Here is a 20,830-nt window from a genome sequence, read left to right as displayed (position 1 = left end):
ATAAAGAATTGTGTGTTTTTCTTACTGCGTCAGTAACGTCGGTGTCTGACAGACGCCTCTCCATTACTAGCATCAGCTGTGGTTTTGGACAAGTCACAGCTGACATCAACCCCAAGCCCCATTACCCTGATTGCCACCGCACCAGGTCATCGGAAGAGCCAAGGCGAAGCACCAGAATTGGCGTATCGAATGTGATGCGCCACTTCTGGGGCGGCCGCGGGCCGGTATTTTAAGGCTGAGAAGGGCCCAATAAACCATGGACCTTCCCAGGTGAGACTCCACATCATTTTTTCATTTATTTATTTAATCCTAAAAGCTGCGCAATCAGCTGCACAGGGTGCAATTTTATATTCTGTTGAGGGGCTGTGCAATTATGTGTCTGTATTATCTGGCTCTATATCATTCATTGCTGTGCAAAACCACATGCACATACGCATCAAAAACGCTTATTGTATGCTGCGTTTTTCCTGCCAATACATGTGGAAATGGTGCAGAAATGTATGAATCCAAATACTCAGCATTTGCACATACCTCTGTTATGCAGTTTTTCAGACTTTTATCATCATGGCGTGTAATGGTAGTTAATAGGAACAGTGGAGGTCAACATAAAGTCTGGAAGACCAAGCAAAATATCAGTGAGAGCTGCTCGAAGGATTGCTAGAGAGGCAAATCAGAACCCCTGCTTGACTGCAAAAGACCTTCCGAAAGCTTTACCAGACTCTGGAGTTGTGGTACATTGTTTTTTGCCCACAATGCCAGGGAAATGTCATCTGTAACTTTAGGTCTTTCAGAGATCATTTCAACTTGCTTATCTGTTCACAATAACAGTAATTTTGACCAGGGGTGCCCAGACTTTTACATTCCTCTGTATTATAAGTGATCAAATGATTGCAAAATTGAAGTAAAAATCTGCATGTTCAATAACGCAGCGTCCATAAAAGTCCGACTAATCAAAATATAAAATTGATGAACCCGATCAGTAAATGCTGTAAAGACGAGAGGGATTAAAAAATGCTAGAAATTTTGTATTTTTTTTCCTGAAACTTCAAAAAAGATTAAGTAAATAAAATGGTAAAAAACCCTTAAAACTGTCCACGTTTGGTATCTCTGTAATCGTACAGACCTGGGTTACGTCACTTTATGCTCCTCGGCATTGAGCGGTTTTGGGAATGGCATACATATTTTGATAAACAACATTCATGTGAATGGGAAACATTTCTTCATCAAATGTTAGACTTTTGGCTTTTGCCAATGAAGAAGAGTAGTGCTGCTATTCACTGACCGCAAGCAGAAAACTTAAAGTATATTGGACATTTCCGTGATATTTTTATATATAAGATTGGAAAACGTCTTCATTTTTCTACCCAGTTTTTACTTTGTGATTGGTTCTTGTATTTCAGATTATAAGGTCCCCATTATATTGTCATGGCAGCCGAAGACAAACCCAGCAGTCAAAGCGACAGCACGGCGCACGGATTCGCCCACTGAAGCGATCACACAAGGTATGAAAAACTTACAAGATTTCTCCTTTCTTCATTTTGTTTTTGTTTTTTTTCCCCTTTATTCTACCAGCTTTCACAAGATTTGTAAGTGTAAATCTTGGAAAATGTAAAATAAGCAAGTTTTAGCCCCTTGATGACCTCTGCTTACTGTAGCAGCGCGGGTGCCGTGAAGTGGCAGGGCGGGTGCCGTGAAGTGGCAGGGCGGGTGCCGTGAAGTGGCAGGGCGGGTGCCGGCTGTATTAGACTTCTGGCACCGAGAGGATCCGTTTCGATTAGAGAGTTACAGTCGGAACAGTTGAATCTCTTATCTGCTGTCAGTTACGTTATCGACATTTAGGTTATAAACAGGGAGATCGCCAGCGATGCCCATTGACTCCTACTAGCAGACCGCTAATCATACAGTGTTGCGTACTGCCGGCTCACACGGTGAGGGGGATCCTGTAAGCTCACGTTCTGGGTGGGCACATGGGCCACGGGCATCGGTGCAGCAGCCAGATGGAGCACACGGAACAAAGACACTTAGAATGCAAACTGTACGTTTTTAGCATCTAAACTGTCCCCAGTGCATTGTTGGTGAAGCAATGTGCATCACTAACACTTTTTTTTTTTGTTGTTGTTGTTGTTGTTTTGTTTTTTTATTAAAAACAGCGCTGTTTTAGTTTCTACACTGAAAAAAAGGGTTATTTCTCAACAGGTTTGCCATTTCTACCTTTCCCTCTCATCCCTCTTGCTCTGGTTTGTTTTCCTACCCCCAGCCCCTTTAAACTTTGTACCCCTTAAAGAAGCCAAATGTTGATTCTTCTATGTATCTTTGTTGTTATTTTGCTTATGCCAACATTCTTAAATAAAGAATTTATTAAAAAAAAACAGCGCTGTAATGATGTGCAAAAAGCACTTTATATAGTTCTATGGTGCTTTAGTTATAGGGGTCTGCTCCATTTTCGTTCAGTCATGAAATTTGAATGAAGTTCTGGGTTTTGCTGACTTCGCTGGAATCCGCTGTATAATCCCGCTTTTGTGGAGTTGCACTTGCGCAGTTGTCGCATTGAGCCGCGCTTGCGCAGTGCCGAACGGACAGCCACGTTTGCTCAATGTGTAGCATTCACGGCTGCCCGCTCAACACTGCGCAAGTGCGGTTACATGCTTGATACTTCACAAGTGCGGCTACACACTGTGCAAGTGCTGGATTTTACAGCACATTTGAGTGACATCAGTGCACCCGGAACATCAATCAAATTACGGGGGCAGCAACATTCGTGACTGAGCAAAAATGGAGCAGACCCCTACGACTAACGAACAGGTACTATATAACGTGCTTTTTGCACATGATCACAGCGCCGTGTTTAATGAAAAAAATGTTAGTTATGCAGGTTGTTCACTAGCAATGCACTGCGGACAGTTTAACCCCTTAGTGACGGAGCCAAATTTTTGAAATCTGACCAGTGTCACTTTATGTGGTAATAACACCGCAACGCTTCAACAAATCCCAGTGATTTTGAGATTGTTTTTTTCGTGACACATTACACTTTATGATAATGGTAAACTTAGGTCAATATGTTTTGTGTTTATTTATAAAAAATATCAAAAATTTGAGAAAAATGTTAAAAAAATTGCAATTTTCTAAATTTGAATGATTATCCCTTTAATCCAGATGGTCATACCACAGCAAACCATTAATAAATAACATTTCCCACATGTTAGCTTTACATCCGCACCATTTGTCAAATGTTATTTTATTTTGTTAACATTTTAGGAGGTTTAAAAATGTAGCAGCAATTTTTCATTTTTTCAAGGAAATTTACAAAATGTATTTCTTTAGGGACTTATCTATGTTTGAAGTGACTTTAGGGGTCACATATATTGGGAAACCCCCAAACGTGATACCATTTTAAAAACCGCACCCCCTGACATATTGAAAACTGCTGTCAGGTAGTTTATTAACCCTTCAGGTGCTTTACAGGAATTAATGCAAAGTGGTATGACAGAAATGAAATTGTGCATTTTTACCACCTAAATGTCGGTAACTTCTGAACAGATTACTACAGCCGTCAGACTCTGAGGCCGCTATTTGGTCATGAATTGCTATGGCAAACATCAGGACCACACAATCATGATCTGAGGGCACCAATTTGGATAAAGAGGAAGCCCCCACACTCTGTTAACCATTTATAATGATGTAGTCACTATTGACAGCAGCATCTAAGGGGTTAAACAGATTTGGGCAGTGCAAACACTGATCGTGGCTGATGCAGCAAGTTGTCAGCTATAGTGTACAGCCGACAGCTGCTGGATTGTCACCTGTATGGGGAGGCTATTCTCTTATATCTCAGGTCAGTTAAAAGACGTATTGGCGGTCATTAAGGGGTTAAATGCTAAAAATGTGACGAGTTCCCTTTAATAAAGTCCTGGAAACTAAGGAGCGTTAGTGGAGTTACCGAGACCTCGGGGCGGATTGCGGAGTTACCGAGACCTCGGGGCGGATTGCGGAGTTACCGAGACCTCGGGGCGGATTGCGGAGTTACCGAGACCTCGGGGCGGATTGCGGAGTTACCGAGACCTCGGGGCGGATTGCGGAGTTACCGAGACCTCGGGGCGGATTGCGGAGTTACCGAGACCTCGGGGCGGATTGCGGAGTTACCGAGACCTCGGGGCGGATTGCGGAGTTACCGAGACCTCGGGGCGGATTGCGGAGTTACCGAGACCTCGGGGCGGATTGCGGAGTTACCGAAGAAAATACGTAAACGGAATGCGTCATGGAGAGGTAGCGGGCAAAACTCAGGAGGGACGTAGAAGTCTATTACCATGGAAGCCGTACACAGTCAGGAAGACGTCCTGGAAACCACAGGCAAGTAGGTAGGGATACTGGAAACCACAGGCAAATGGTTAACTGTTACTGGAATCCGCAGACGAGCAGATGAAGTCCTCCACTCACAGGTAACAGGATAACTGGAAACTGATGGCTTGTGACTATTCATCATCCTCTTGATTACATTTCAGAGGTTTTCAATGGAGATTGGGCTGCCCATGACAGAGGTTGATGTGGTGGTCTCTTAATTTTTGCCAGAGCTGTGTATAAATCTCATTCGCTTTTCCCATAATAAAGTATAAATAAAATAATTACAGGTTTGCCATCGCTGCATGTATAATTGTCAGGACAAATAAAATATAAAATGATTTATCCTTCACAGTCAGCAGGGAAAAAAAAAAAAAAATCAAAATAGAATAATTTTGGGGGTTTTGTTCCTCATGTCACCTCATCTCACCGTTTAAAAAAAAAAAAAATCAAAATAAAGAAATAGTAAAGTAGTATGGATCCCAATATGGTACAAATAAAAACTGCAATTGGTCTCTAAGAATAAGTTGACAGAGGCCAATTTTGTTGTATCTGTTAAAACGTAAAAAAGCTATCTATATTTTGTATGGACTGAAGAGTACTTGCCGGTGCAACAAAGTTAACAGATCATTTTTACTGTGGAGTGAATGTTGTAAAAACAAATCCACAAAAACTGTGGCAAAATCCCCCTTTTTTTTCCTCTGACCAATGACCGCACCACGGAGAGAGAGAGAGAGGATCCATCCTTCAAGGACAGGAAACCTACAGGATAAAGGGCGGTACCTCCCGCACGCATCAGTTGTTTTCCTATCCTTGATGGGGGAAGCTTTCTTTGAACTGGCAGTACTGGATGAAATGGAGAAGACTTACTCGGGCCTGGCCGGTTGATTCAGGCTGCAGCTCTGTTCCTACTGTGGTTCGTGCAGTCCTGGAAGTGCCACATTGGGTCCAGAGGGGCTTGACTGGTGAGCAGGCGCAAGTAGCGGCGCCACTCCCTGTGGTCAGCCAGCTACCGCACGTCCCGTGTCTGTGCATGTGCGAGGTGCTCCCTGATGACGAGTGCGCCTGTGCCTTTTCACCTGGAGATGATTTTTCAGTTCCAGAAGAGGCATCAAGAGAGTAACGACCGGTTGTGTCTGACAGGTCCCCCCAATTAAAATATGATTAATCTGCCGGCATAGCGGGTTCTTTGCTCTGGCGCTCCCTCCAGCTGTAATGGAGCAGCCCCAGCAGAAGCATGTTGAGCGGATTCAGTGGCATTGGTAATTGCTCCTGTGGGAAGTGTGGCACCAGGAGTGATGGCCAGTAAAGCCACATCTCCATTAAGGGGATCTGTCAGGTGATAAGATTCCTCCTCAGAATCCAGAACTCTTGATAACTTGTGAGTGGTAAATGATCTTGGTGAAAGGGCACATTTATAATAGGGCTTCTCTTGTCATTTTATTGTCCAGGAAAACCTAGGAAGTCTATAATGAAGTCTAACGAAGGGTTGCCCAGTTCTTGGCAGAAAAGACATGAATTCGCTATATTCCCTATCTCATGGGGAAGAAGAAAGGGGTTGAAAAGTTAGGAAGTCTAGGAGATCAACCCCCAGAGGGCGAATAATTGTCTTCAGATTCCTCTTCATCATCAGATGGCGGTGCAGGGGGCCTCAGTGCTTTCCTGTAGAGGATGCGGATAATTTAGTAAAGGCAATGAGATCCAGAATGGGTATTGTTGAGCCAAAAGCCCAAAAATCTGTCCAGTCTGTTATGTTTTGGGGCCTAGAACAAAGGAAGCGTCTGACTTTCCCCATTAACGAAAAGATCCAATGCCTCTTTAGAAGAGAATGGAGCATATAAATTGTCTCTGAGAGGAAGGTGAGTAGAACTTTAGCACCACTTATCCTGAATGGAATGGAGAATGGAAGAAACCTGAGAATAGAGGTTCCTCTCCTTCATCGTTTAAGCGGAAACATTTTGGGATAAAGCCCTGAAATTAGATGTGGCTGTCTAAAAGGCATCGAAAAGGTTCACTTTACCCTTTGAAGATATGTGGATGCCTAAGGATCCTCTGGATAGCTTTCTTAGGGGAACTTGGCAATCCTCAGCTGGAGTACTGAAACCAGCCATCTCTGCAACATGTACCACCAGATCTTTAATGGTTTGGCTGGATCATCTGGAGGTTCAGCTGAAGGGACAGTATTTTGGTCACAATTCCGTTAGTGAAGGGAACAGCAGCGGGAACTTTCTAATGCTGCCCGGGGGGGGGATTCAAGCTAAGTCAAAGCTATGCTCTATCCTTTATGAAGAGGAATACCTATTTGGGCCACTTTTGGATTACATTTTGGAAAAAGCAGGACAGCAAAAAAGGATTTCCTAATATGTCCTTTTAAGCTTATAGAAGATACTTTTGGAAAAGAAGATATAACAAGATGATTTTCCCACAGGGATCAAGATAGATGAGATTACCAGAGGTTTTATGTTTGGGGAGTTCCTCCTACGAAGGAAAGAAATCCGGGAACATCTAGCCTTGGAATCGGAGGATCTGGTAAAGAAGTTCATCCCCTTGGAGTTCCCTGTACAAGAGGGGGCATGGTTTTATTTACCTCTCCTTTTGATAAAAAGGCAGGCTGCTTCCCATAAGTTCCTAATTGCCACTAAAGAAGCGTGTTACAAAATTGTTTCTCAATGGTATTTGGTCCCCTCAGTCCAGAGGTCTGTAGCTTCCAGAGGTCTGTAGCTTCCAGAGGTCTGTAGTTTTTGCTGGAGATGCAAGTCAGATGAGGGCATGATGGCGCACATTTGGTGGGAAAGGCTCCTCGGGGTGATTCTGTTGGTTACGGGGATAAATATCCCAAATGTTGATTTCCTAGGACTGTTGACAGCTTCAAAAAAATTTCTCCTAAGACCTTTGTTTCAAGCTGATAAGGCAATAGTTCCTCATTATTGGAAATCTTCGGATCCCCAATCTTAGAGGAGTGATTGCTTTGGTCTAACCTCACCATCAATCACCTTCATACTTTACCATCTGCGTCCCTCTATGTCCCCCTTTTCCCCCCGCACTCTTATTGCCTCTAGTAATTGCTAAGTTTCCCCATGTTGCTATGTTTTTTCCTGATGCCGCTTTTAATCCCCAGGTTCCTTAGTAATATTCACAATCATTAATCTTTGTGCTAACCCCTCTCTTCTTCACTTTCTCTATTTCTCTTTCTGATGAACATTTACACCACGTGTAATTTGTCTGGATTTTGAGTGGATCAGCTTGTTTTAGTCCTATTCAATCATTTTGTTACTCCCAACGGTGGTGCATGTGGATTTGTGTACCCACTGTGCCACAGGACCCCGGGTCTGCCCAGGAAGGAGCCCAGCTAAACGGCTACCTGGGGTTTACTGGAGATCCTGATGGTGGAGACAGATTGGGCTGCAGGTAACCGCCGGTACTGCAGCTGCTGAGGTTCGCTGACACTAACTAGGGCTATATTCTAACACACCAGTCTAGGATACTGGATAAGTGGCCGCACACAGACCTGGGGACAGTGTGCAGGCATGGGACCAGGAGACTTCGGTTCTGGATTGTCCGCATCGGAACCAGGGGACTTCGGATTCAGGAGTGGAGGCACGATAATCTGGGGATAATGTTCTGTCACTGTCCGCACCGTACCAGGGGACTTGGGGAACCGGAGTGGCCACACCGGGTCCAGGGCGACAATGTCCAAGCACTGGCCGCATGGTGACCAGGGGACTTTGGGAACAAGACTGACTGAACTGGGACCAGGGGACAACATTCAGGAACTGGCCTCACTGGGACCAGGGATTCATATTCAGGAGTGTGCTGCATCTGGACAGGGATCGGGGTTCAGGCGCAGGCCGCACCGGGACCAGGGATTGGGGTTCAGGACCTAGCCGAACCAGGACCAGGGATTGGGGTTCAGGACTCTGGCCGAACCGGGACCAGGGATTGGGGTTAAGGACGCTGGCCTAACTGGGACCAGGCATTGGGGTTCAGGACGCTTGCCGAACCGGGACCAGGGATTGGGGTTAAGGACACTGGCCTAACCGGGACCAGGGATTTGGGTTCAGGACGCTGGCCGCACTGGGACCAGGGATTGGGGTTCAGGATGCTGGCCGCACCGGAACCAGTGATTGGAGTTCATGACACTGGCTGCATCGGGACCAGGGATTTGGGGTCAGGACGATGGCTGCATCGGGACCAGGGATTTGGGGTCAGGAAGGATGGCTGCATCGGGACCAGGGATTTGGGGTCAGGACGCCGGCTGCACCGGGACCAGGGATTTGGGGTCAGGACGATGGCTGCATCGGGACCAGGGATTTGGGGTCAGGACGCCGGCTGCACCGGGACCAGGGATTTGGGGTCAGGACGTCGGCTGCACCGGGACCAGGGATTTGGGGTCAGGACGATGGCTGCAACGGGACCAGGGATTTGGGGTCAGGACGATGGCTGCAACGGGACCAGGGATTTGGGGTCAGGACGATGGCTGCACCGGGACCAGGGATTTGGGGTCAGGACGATGGCTGCACCGGGACCAGGGATTTGGGGTCAGGACGATGGCTGCACCGGGACCAGGGATTTGGGGTCAGGACGATGGCTGCATCGGGACCAGGGATTTGGGGTCAGGACGATGGCCGCACCGGGACCAGGGATTTGGGGTCAGGACGATGGCTGCACCGGGACCAGGGATTTGGGGTCAGGACGATGGCCGCACCGGGACCAGGGATTTGGGGTCAGGACGATGGCCGCACCGGGACCAGGGATTTGGGGTCAGGACGATGGCCGCACCGGGACCAGGGATTTGGGGTCAGGACGATGGCCGCACCGGGACCAGGGATTTGGGGTCAGGACGATGGCCGCACCGGGACCAGGGATTTGGGGTCAGGACGATGGCCGCACCGGGACCAGGGATTCGGGGTCAGGACGATGGCCGCACCGGGACCAGGGATTCGGGTTCAGGACGCTGGCTGCATCGGGACCAGGGATTCGGGTTCAGGACGCTGTTCAAGATGCAGATGCATGTAAAGAATCTGCGGAGACACCATCACGTGTTTCTCGGCGCAAGCAGTGAATAGCCAGGCCTTTCCCCGGGAAGGAACAACCACGGGAAGGGCAGCATCCTATGAAGGAAAGCCACCTATGCCAAGCATGGTATCCATCCACAGACAGCTGTTTCAGGGTTTTTGCCCCTCATCAGTGTGGAGTAGGAATCTGGCTATTAGGAGCAGTGCCTAGTAAAAAGGCTATAAAGGCACAGATGATTGGCCTCGGGGAGACCAAAACATCCAACACCGCGGAGACACCATCACGTGTTTCTCAACGCAGTGATTCCAGAACACTGCCCCCATCCCTTATGGGAAATATGCAGATGCATGTAAAGAAGCTGCGGAGACACCATCACGTGTTTCTCGACGCAAGCAGTGAATAGCCAGGCCTTTCCCCGGGAAGGAACAACCACGGGAAGGGCAGCATCCTATGAAGGAAAGCCACCTATGCCAAGCATGGTATCCATCCACAGACAGCTGTTTCAGGGTTTTTGCCCCTCATCAGTGTGGAGTAGGAATCTGGCTATTAGGAGCAGTGCCTAGTAAAAAGGCTATAAAGGCACAGATGATTGGCCTCGGGGAGACCAAAACATCCAACACCGCGGAGACACCATCACGTGTTTCTCAACGCAGTGATTCCAGAACACTGCCCCCATCCCTTATGGGAAATATGCAGATGCATGTAAAGAAGCTGCGGAGACACCATCACGTGTTTCTCGACGCAAGCAGTGAATAGCCAGGCCTTTCCCCGGGAAGGAACAACCACGGGAAGGGCAGCATCCTATGAAGGAAAGCCACCTGTTCTGGAATCACTGCGTTGAGAAACACGTGATGGTGTCTCCGCGGTGTTGGATGTTTTGGTCTCCCCGAGGCCAATCATCTGTGCCTTTATAGCTGTTCAAGATGCAGTCTGTAAGATCAACCACACTTTTCCCAGACTGATAATGGCTGGCCTGGAATCTGAAGAATGCCTATTATCACTAACTGATACATGTGGAATATCAGAAATTCCTCAGAGTGGCCTTCACTATAAAAGGAGAAATCGGACACTTTCAGTACAAAACCCCTCCGTTAGGACTGGAAATGACCCCCTGGGTCTTTATTAAAATAGCAGCAATGACTTCTCACCTTCGAGAGAGATATGCGCCATTAGTCCCAATATCTGGACGACTTCCTAATTTTTAGGCAGTGCATCACTGCAACGTCCAGCTAGAGGAGGTCAGCACTACCTTGAAAAACTTAGGTTGGCTCTTAAAGGTATGTGCACACGTTGCGGATTCTCTGCGAATCCGCAGCGTTTTTTGCAGTGCAGAAACGCTGCAGATCCGCAATTGATATACAGTACAATGTAAATCAATGAGAAAAAAAATGCTGTGCACTTTGCAGAAAATCCGCTGCGGAAACGCTGCGGTTTAAAAGAAGTAGCATGTCACTACTTTTTTGCGAATCTGCAGCGTTTTTGTACCCATTCCATTGTAGAAAATTGCAGGGGTAAAAAATGCAGCAAATCCGCAGCAAAATCGCAGAAAAAAATGCACAAAAAAAACGCGACAAATCCGCAGCTGCGTTTTCTGCCAGAAGAGGCAGAATCCGCACCAGAAATTCCTAAGGCTAATCCGCAACGTGTGCACATAGCCTGAATGTAGAAAAATCGAAGGCTAAAGCCATTGAAAGCGCAAATCATTTTAGGTCTCATGTTGGACTCTAGAAATCGTGAATGTCGTCTTCCAGAGGGCAAAATAGAAACCATATGTAGCCAGGGATCAGAGATGGTAAAAGTCTCCACCATGTCCCTCAGGAAGGTTATATCCTTGCTGGGTTCTCTGCCCTCATGTATCCCGGCAGTGTTATGGGCCCAGTTTCATACCAGACACAGTGGGATGGTCTAAGGAGCAGTGACCTTGAAAGGACGTCTGGAAGGGAGGGGAACATTATCCCCGCTACTGACCCATTCCCTTCATTGCTATTTGAACATCGAAAACCTAGATAGGGGGATTCCGCGGGGAAACCAGATTTTGAGAATTATTACCACAGATGTAGCCCCAAGGAATGGGGAGTCCATATTTGGGGTTTCTGGACAGGGGAAGAAAGGTCAGCTTCTTTGAACATGAAGGAGTTACCATCGGTAGTACATGCCATAAGGGAGCTCCTATCCTCCTTACCAGGGTCACCACGTAAGGATACTTCTGGACAATCGGGTAACGGAGGCCTACGTAAATCATCATGGATGAACTTTGTCCACTTTGGTGCAGAAAACCACCTCCTTTGTCTAACAGCTCTACATATAAAAGGAAAAGAGAACCGCAAGGCAGTCGGCTAGAGCATGGTGAATGGATATTGAACCAATCAAGTTTCAATCAGATTGAGAACATGTGGGTCCCGCCTGACATTAACTTATTTGCAAGCAGACAAAACAGGTGGAAAAATGTTATTTTCTAAATCCCAGGGAGAATCTTCAGGTAGTGGATGCCTTCCTAATCAGATGATGTAACTATGTAGCTTCTAGCATATGCCTTTCCACAAGTCAGTCTGATTCCAGCAGTCCAGAGGAAAATCAGGAAACAAAGGGCAAGAGTTCTCCTGATCGCACCCTTCTGGCCCAAAAGGCCTTGGTTTTCATGGTTGTGAAAGATGTCAGTCATGGAACCATGGGTGTTACTGGATGTATTGAATCTACTCTCCCAGGGTCCGGTACAGCATCCTCAACCAGTCAGCTTACATTTAACAACATGGAACTTGATAGGTTGCTGTTAAGAGACAGAGGATTTTCTCCTAACCTGATTTTTAGCCTACTCCAGAATACGAAGGCATTTGCCACAAAAACTATGGTAGGACCTGGAGAAAATTCCTAGCCACTTCAGGAACACAGCTGGGAGAGGGAGTACCATCTAGTTCTATTTTAGCGTTCCTTCAGAAATGTCTAGTGCAGAGACTTTACACCGGCACCCTCAACGTTCAGGTGTCGGCCCTTGGAATGCTATATGATTGTGACTTGGCAGGTAACCGTTGGGTTTCCCCTTATTTAATTTCCCAGGCCAAATTTATCGCCGTGGGATGTAAATCTTGTTCTGTCAGCCTTGACAGGTTCTTCTTTTGAGCCTATAGACTCAAAAGTTTAAATTAAAGTCAAATTAGTTAAAATTCTCTCACTAAAACAGTTCTTCTAGTGGACTGAACATCATCTCTCAGGGTTAGAGGCCTCTAAGCTCAGGCAGTGGGTCCCCCTTTCACACACAAATCCTGGAATATGGGATCATTTTAAAGCCAGATCTGGCATATTTCCCTAAAGTAGCTTCCGGGTTCCATAGGACTGAAGTAATTCTTCCATCTTTTTGTACTAATCACAAAGAGAAACTTCATAGTCGACAAAAGATGTCTAATAAATACTTATCATTTACGGAGTCCTGGAGAGAAGATAGATCATCATTTGTCACTTTTCAGGGTACTAGAAAAGGGCTGAAAGTATCTAAAAGTATACTAGCCAGATGGGTTAGGGATGCCATCTGTTGGATTATTCCGTGAGCGGTACTGTTATTCCAGAAGGGCTAAAGCTCATTCCATAAGTCGTTACGTGGCCATTGAACAGATTTGTAAGGTAGCGACTTGGTCCTCTCCTACTTTTTATAGACACTGTAGGCTGAATTTAACTTCCTTTTCTGAACTCTCCTTTGGGAGAGGGGTTCTGCAGGCTGTGGTTCCTCCTTCAATACTTATTTCCCTGTAATTCTCTCCGTTGTGCTGTCATGGGTGACAGAAAAAGATGTAATTACTTACCGTTAATGGGATTTTTCAGACCCCATGACAGCACCCTTATATTCCCTCCCGTCACTTGTATAGAACACCATTTTTATTTTTGTTGTAAGGTCACTTAGTGCTTAAAGGAAACATGTGGTGTTGGTGTTTAATGCTGTTTGTAATTGACCATTTGTAGGTCCTCGTGGGCACCGTAATCCAACTGATGCGTGGTAGAGATACCGCGCTTTTATCCTGTAGGTTTTGTAACGGGCTGGGTGGTGCAACCACTGTGCCAAAGCGCAAGGAAGACCTGGAGGGGCGTCACTACTAGCCTCACCCAATCTGACCATGGACATGCAGCAGCTAAAGACACTGAGGTCCGTGGAAAGACAAGGGAGGTGATCCAGGTGCTACTCCAGGACTGACCTTGGGTAGATGGCAGCTGACCCCTAGGAACGGGTAGCTGGAATGACCCGGAGAAATGTCCAACAGATGCAGGCAGAGAAGATGACCGGAACCACAGGTGCAGATAGGACTGTCTGATTGTAAGGTGAGCACTGGCGGGTGCAGCTGGCTCGGCTGCCGTTGAGGAAAGCACTGGCGGGTTAGGCTGGCTCGGCTACCGTTGAATATAGCATTGGCGGTTACAGTAGTCTTTACTGCTTTTGAAGGAACCACTGGCGGGTGCAGCATACCCGTCTACCATTGAAGGAAGCACTGGTGGGTGCAGCTGGCTCAGCTACCGTTGAAGGAAGCACTGGCGGGTGTAGCAGGCTGAGATGCAAGTACAGGGAGCTGAGAACTGACAAGCGTTAGGAACAAACTCACAACATTGCACAGGCACCTCCATCTTGGAGGAGGCATTTTAAATAGTAGGAGACCTCCAGCTATTGCCTGGAGACACTTTAGAGGAACGTGCACGGCCCCTTTAAGAAAAAGAAAGTGTGTGTGCGCGCTCTAAGCACAGAGCCTGGAGACCTGCTAGGAGTGCACGCACCCCGGGCAGCTTCAGACACGGAAGTAGCAGGATGCGAGCCTCGGCGGTGAGTACGCTGATGTCTCTGCTGGGAGAGGGACTGCAGGCAGAGATGCGGGCACTACAGGTTTCCTGTCCTTGAAGAGTGGATCCTCTCTCTCTCTCTCTGTGGTGCTATCATAGGTTCTGAAAAATCTCATTTCTAGAAAGTAATTACATCTTTTTTTCTTTTTCCCATTTTTTTTTTTTATCCACTTAAAATTTTGTTTCCCATTTTTCAGTATATTCTATGCCAAAACAAATGTCATTCAGAGTGCAAACATTTTTTGGCCTGAATTGTGTGGTCCTGTCAGGACAATTCTAAAAAAACAACAACTCTGTGAGACGTTTGACTGCTGCTGCAAAATGTAATTTATTTCTTATTCTGTTTGTCATAGGGATACAAAACTGCGACAAGAAGTCTTCAGTTGGTCATAGTATGAAGACCAGAGCTGCACTGTTACAGGAGGCTCATTCTGAGATAGCGAAAGAGCCTAAAAATCCCGAACAATTACCCGCTAAAAGGCCTCGACCAGAAGAACAAGAAAAAGCCCAGACCTGCAAAATCAGCCAGAATGAGAGCCAAAAAGATTCCCTCTCTACTCCTAGTACCAGAAAGAACTTTGAAAAGCTATATTGCCCACATTGTGATAAAAGTTACAAATACCACTCTGCTCTGGAAGCACACATCAGGACCCACAGTGGAGTCAAGCCCCATAAGTGTGAACTTTGTAACCAGACCTTCTCTTATAAATCAGAGTTGATTGTGCATAGATGGAAACACTCTCGAACCTCGGCGAGTGATCCGCAGGGTGCGGAAAATATGATTCCGCCAGAGACGACCAGCGATGCTTCAGCCAGAGGCTCAAAATCGAGTAGGAACACTAAAACCAGGTCAAGAAGGAAAGGAAAAAACAAAGGCAAAAGCTCAAAAAGCAATAGAAAAGATGTGAAAGCGAGTACTGCGGCAGCCTCTAATAGAAGCTCGATAGATAGCGATAAATCTAAAGTGGTTCTTAATGGAACAAACAAGCAAGCCGGTGAAGCGGCTCCGAACACAGGCTTGGCGGATAGCAAGACTTCAGAATCAGCAGCCACTCCAGTGACTAACTCCAGTGCCACAGGCAAGCAAGCTGGTGAAGCGGCTCCGAAAGCAAAACTGATAGATGGGGAGACTTCCAAAACCACCGCAACTCCAGTGACTAGCTCCAATAAAACAAGTCAGGACTCTTTGCAGGAGAAACCTCTTAAATGCGATTACTGCGATAAAAGGTTTAACAGCCGTATGATCCTAGAAGCCCATCATCGAATCCACACTGGAAAACTTGCCTATCCCTGTCCGTATTGCGAAGAAAGTTTCTCAAAGTCGTCACTGCTTGCTGCTCATAGCGGCAAACACAAGGAATACAAACCTTACCAGTGTGACCAGTGCGAGAAAAACTTTAAGGACGTGTCTCTTTTCAATGCTCACAAGAGGACACACACCGGAGAAAAACCTCACCAGTGCAGTAAGTGTGACAACTGGTACCCAAACCGTAATGCCCTATTGGTCCATGAGCAGAGCCACCAAAAACCCAAGCCCTACCAGTGCCGGCATTGTGAGAAGAGCTTCAACGACAAGACCCTGCTCGTCACTCACGAGGGGGTGCACTCTGACACTAAGCCCTACAAGTGCAACCATTGCAACCAGAGCTTCTACCTCAAGTCCCTTTTGATTTCCCACGAGGAGACACATGCCCCTGCCAAACCCTTTCCGTGCAACAAGTGCGATAGGAGTTATAATAAAAAGGAGACTCTTATGGCTCATATTCGAATCCACAAAACACCGAAGGGTAAAAGCCAGTGAGTTGGCGCCTGAGCCACTGCTAAAGACGTGGGCACTGCCTTCTTCTGCCCTGTCCTCAAACATGAGTCTTGGCGGTTGTTGAAGCCCGTAATGGCACAGGACATCGATAGAGGTCTAAAATGCACTGATTTCTAGATGGACGTTGCTAGTTGGAGATTACAGGATCTCTACGTCGTCGATTTATCAGGCAACCAAATGTGATCATCAGCACTGCAACGCCACTCTCTATCCTCAAACAGTTCAGCATTAAATGGACAATTTTGGAGTAATAAAACTTTTTAATAGCAGGGAACTCACTCAAGTAGCCAAAGAGAGTGACTACATCTTCCAGGAGGGTCTTGTCCTGTCCTGTTATCACTGGGACAGCCAAGATCTTAAAATTGCTTCATTTCTCTTGGTGCGAGGGAGGATTTAATATTTACATCTAGGTCCATCTAACACTGACCTCCAACTTCGAGCTCTCCAGCTCTTGGAAATCTACAACTATCCATCCATACTGGGCGTTGTAGTTTTGCATTAGCTGGAAAGCCACAGATTGAAGACCACTGATCTGTCAGATTACAGCTGATCATGGGAGGACATGTCTTAACAAATAAGAATTCTCTATTCTCCAAAGTGTAGCGGCCCTTTAAGGCGACCATTTTCAGTAGGTATTACAGTGTTAAAAGTCTGCAGCGTGTGACTTTAGATATGAATTTTCTTTCTGCATTTCCGCAGCAGTTTTTGCATCTGCAGAAACTCGACTGTTACTTGTGTCCACCTTCCCTAGGAACAGTATAAGTTACCACATTGGTTGCTTCTTTTTAGTTTGCGTAAATCCTTTAAAGCACCCATCTAGCATGTTTGTTTTTTTTGTTTTTTTTTTCACCAACATGGTGGTATCACTAATGTCTGTTCCCTGCCCCTAATAAAATACCAGCTGCCTTCTTCTGGCGCCGCTCCGGTCTCGTCTTGCCATCTTGTGGCCACAGCTCTTGACTTCCGAAAGTCACAAGCTCTTAATGTAAGTCTACGAGATCCTCGTTCTGGCCTCGTTCTGTCTCATAGCTTTACATTGAGAAGTTTCTCCCAGGTCACCCAGCAAACAATGGAGCTATCCAGCAGGTCATGGCTAGGAGATGACGACTGGAGGGGCCCCGAGAACAGCAGAATACAGTGGATGCTCTTAATACCACACTTGGAGCATACATTAATGATACAATTTCGGAGGTGAAATAAAAAAAAAAAAAATAACCAGCGTGGTCCCTTTAAATATTGGCTGGAAAGCCAGAAAGCTTTACTTGTGCCTCCTTTTTTTTTTTAGTAGTTTGCATATAATGAAATACTGATGATTTGCCAAAAAATATATATAAAAAAAAAAATAAGAAAGTTATTGTCAAATGTTTAAAGTGCATCTCTGGGCAAACTTTTAAAATTAGTAAAATGAATGATTGAGAATCACGTAACGCACTAGGTTCACTCCAATTTGTACTGGGGTAGTCGCCAAAATCGCATAATCTGACATCTCTTCCCGCGCTGCAGTTATTGGCCAAAGCAGCACCTCACAGATTTTTCCCTCTGCATCTGACACATAGTAATGGAATTACCTTTTGTATTTCGACTAGAGCCAGTGCCGCGCTCTCTCGGCATCACTAGTATGATATGCATAGCTTATGAAGGAGGAACGCAGAAGATGAAGTCTCTGAGACGCAGCTTTATCCAGTAGCTGCGGAGCAGGAGGCGCAGAAGAAGGCATGGCTGCGGCAACTTCTGCCTCAACCCAGTAACGTGCTGTAGGAGTTATTTACTGTGGTGTTAAAGGGGCTCTCCACTATTTGGACAACCCCTTCTTATTCTCTGGGTTTCCCCAGTAAAAAAAACAAAAACAAACACTTTTACACTCTTCTGGTGCTGGCGCCATTCCAGCAATGTTGGCATTGGCTCTCTTCAAACATAGGGATTCAGAAGAGGTTGTCTGAGTAGTAGAAAATTTATTTTATTTTTTTTTTGCTTATTTTTATTACATTTTAACCACAAAAGTGAGACATTCCAATTAAATCTTACAATAGCAAAGTTGTATTATTGTGTCCTCATTAAGCATTATGGCTGTAAAAAAGAACACCCTATTAAAATATGTAATAATAATTTTATTTATATAGCGCCAACATATTCCGCAGGGCTTTACAATTATAGAGGGGACTTGTACAGACAATAGACATTACAGCATAACAGAAATACAGTTCAAAACAGATACCAGGAGGAATGAAGGCCCTCCTGCTCGGAAGCTACAATCTATGAGGAAAAGGGGAGACACGAGAGGTGGATGGTGACAATTGTTTTAGTTATTCGGACCAGCCATAGTGTAAGGCTCAGGTGTTCATGTAACTGCCTAAGTATGTAGCAGTACAGACACAGAGGGCTATTAACTGCATAAAGTGTATGAGAACATGATGCTAGGAACCCAATTGTTTTTTTTTAATGGGCCACACAGGGATAGTTAGGTTAATTCGTTGAGGTGGTAGGCCAATCTGAACAAATGACTTTTTAGGGCACGCTTAAAACTGTGGTGTTTGGGGATTAATCGTATTAACCTAGGTAGTGCATTCCAAAGAATCCGCGCAGCACGTGTAAAGTCTTGAAGACGGGAGTGGGAGGTTCTGATTATTGAGGATGCTAACCTGAGGTCATTAGCGGAGCGGAGGGCACGGGTAGGGTGGTAGACTGAGACCAGAGAGGAGATGTAGGGTTGTGCTGAGCCATGGAGTGCTTTGTGGATGAGGGTATTGTTTTTGTACTGGATTCTTGAGTGGATGGGTAACCAGTGTAATGACTGGCACAAGGTAGAGGCATCGGTGTAACGGTTGGTGAGGAATATGATCCTGGCAGCAGCGTTCAGGACAGATTGGAGCGGGGAGAGTTTGGTAAGAGGGAGGCCGATTAGTAGAGAGTTACAATAGTCCAGACGAGAATGAATAAGTGAAACAGTAAGTTTTTGCAGAGTCGAAAGTAAGAAAAGGGCGAATTCTAGAAATGTTTTTGAGATGCAGATAAGAAGAGCGAGCCAGTGATCGGATGTGGGGGGTGAATGAAAGGTCAGAATCAAGGATGACCCCAAGGCAGTGGGCATGTTGCTTTGGAGTAATGGTGGAACCGCACACGGAGATGGCAATGTCAGGCAAAGGTAGGTTAGTAGAGGGAGAGAACACGAGTTCAGTTTTTGACAGGTTCAGTTTCAGATAGAGGGAGGACATGATGTTAGAGACAGCGGTAAGACAATCACTGGTGTTTATATGTAAAATATAAATGCTTTGTTTAGTACATAGACAAAATATTTATATATGTGATTAAGATGTACAAAGACATACTGATAGGGAATTTAGATTGTGAGCCCTATCGGGGACAGTGATGATAATGTGTGCAAAATGTAAAGCGCTGCGGAATATGTTAGCGCTATATAAAAATAAAGATTATTATTAAGATGTAAAAAAAAGAGACGAGGAAGAAAGAGAGAAGAAGCCGGAGGAAGAAAAAGAGGGGAAAGGAGAGAGCAAAAAAAAAAAATATATATATATATATATGTGTGTGTGTGTATATATATATATATATATATATATATATATATATATATATATATACACACACACATACACAAAAAAAACAGTAATGTATTTTATCTATGTTACGAACAACACTCCGCTGCCCCCAATTGTCAGGACAATCACAAATGACTGTGTCCAAGCCTGCTTTCACTGCTAGGCTCCCATTGAATGTACAATATATACACATCTGAGCCGAACACAAGCATATATTTCCACAAAATGAAGAAAAATGAAGTGGCACTCACCCGATATTGCTGTATGGAAAATGTCCTTTATTCAGAGTATACACTCACAGACATCTGGTGGAGAGGCGGCTTGGTAGGAAGGAAGGTGCAAGGGGAGGCAAGAGGACGACGGCCGTTTCGCGCCTGCGCGCTTCAACGGGTCCAGGTGCGTGAATTAAGAACGTCACATCCTATATAGAGGACTAAACGTCTTGGTGTAAACAGGTGATACCGTTAAAAACACATTTGGATACAGACACCAAATTAAACTAATAAGCACAAGCAGAAACATTTTCTGTATATACCATATATAATGCTAATACAGTAAGTATAATTCTTAAAGGAAAATAGACCTATCCAATTTGTCATTCAGTCCTATTGCACCTTGCGCATTCGTTTCAATAATCCACCTCGCTTCGCGTTGTAACAATGCATTCCCACGATCTCCTCCATTTTGGGGATTTTTTACAATTTCCAGACCTGCAAACCGCAGAACATTCGGGTCTGCATTATGTATATCGCGCATATGTTTAATGAAGCGGGGACAGCCCTTCCCAGAAGAGACCGAACTATAATGTTCTCTAAACCTATGGTAAAGTGGGCGAATGGTCTTACCGATATAGAAAGAATGGCATGGGCACATAATTAAATAAACCACATATTGTGTTTTGCATGTTATTAATTGACGAACTGTGTGACAAATGGGGCCGATACGGATGGGATTATCAAGTAGTCTAAATCGGCAATAACTGCAATTTCCACATTTGTGGTTACCTGTAGGTTGCAATTCCCTTAACCAATTGGAATTTTCAATGGCTGGCAAGCGGTTTTTTACGATAAGGTCCCCCAAGTTTTTTTGTTCGTCTGTAGGCGAAAATTGGATGATCTCTTGTCAAAGATGAAAGTTCCCGATCAGACTGCAGAATGTGCCAGTTTTTTTGTATAGCCGCATAAATTACTTTATTCATCGGGCTATGCATGAATGTAAATACAAATTTATTATTACCACTGTCACTAGGGGAACTTTTTATTTTTTTGCGATTTTTCAGCAAATCTTCCTG

The 20,830-nt window shown here is 45.3% G+C and overlaps 1 protein-coding gene across 1 annotated transcript in view; it reads left to right on the top strand.

Annotated features, from left to right (window-relative positions):
- The window catches only part of LOC138641652 (zinc finger protein 436-like), a 28,605-nt gene extending 10,589 nt beyond the window's left edge, over positions 1 to 18,016 (top strand). Inside the window, exons 3-4 of the mRNA XM_069729213.1 lie at positions 1,401 to 1,502; positions 14,520 to 18,016. Coding sequence (XP_069585314.1) covers positions 1,401 to 1,502; positions 14,520 to 15,967 — 1,550 coding nt within the window. The 3' untranslated portion in view covers positions 15,968 to 18,016. The remainder of the gene's footprint in view (positions 1 to 1,400; positions 1,503 to 14,519) is intronic.
- Positions 18,017 to 20,830: the final 2,814 nt, after the last annotated feature.

This window comes from Ranitomeya imitator, chromosome 6 (assembly GCF_032444005.1).
Source record: "Ranitomeya imitator isolate aRanImi1 chromosome 6, aRanImi1.pri, whole genome shotgun sequence".
NCBI lineage: Eukaryota > Metazoa > Chordata > Amphibia > Anura > Dendrobatidae > Ranitomeya > Ranitomeya imitator.
This window is presented reverse-complemented; position numbering and strand designations above follow the sequence as displayed.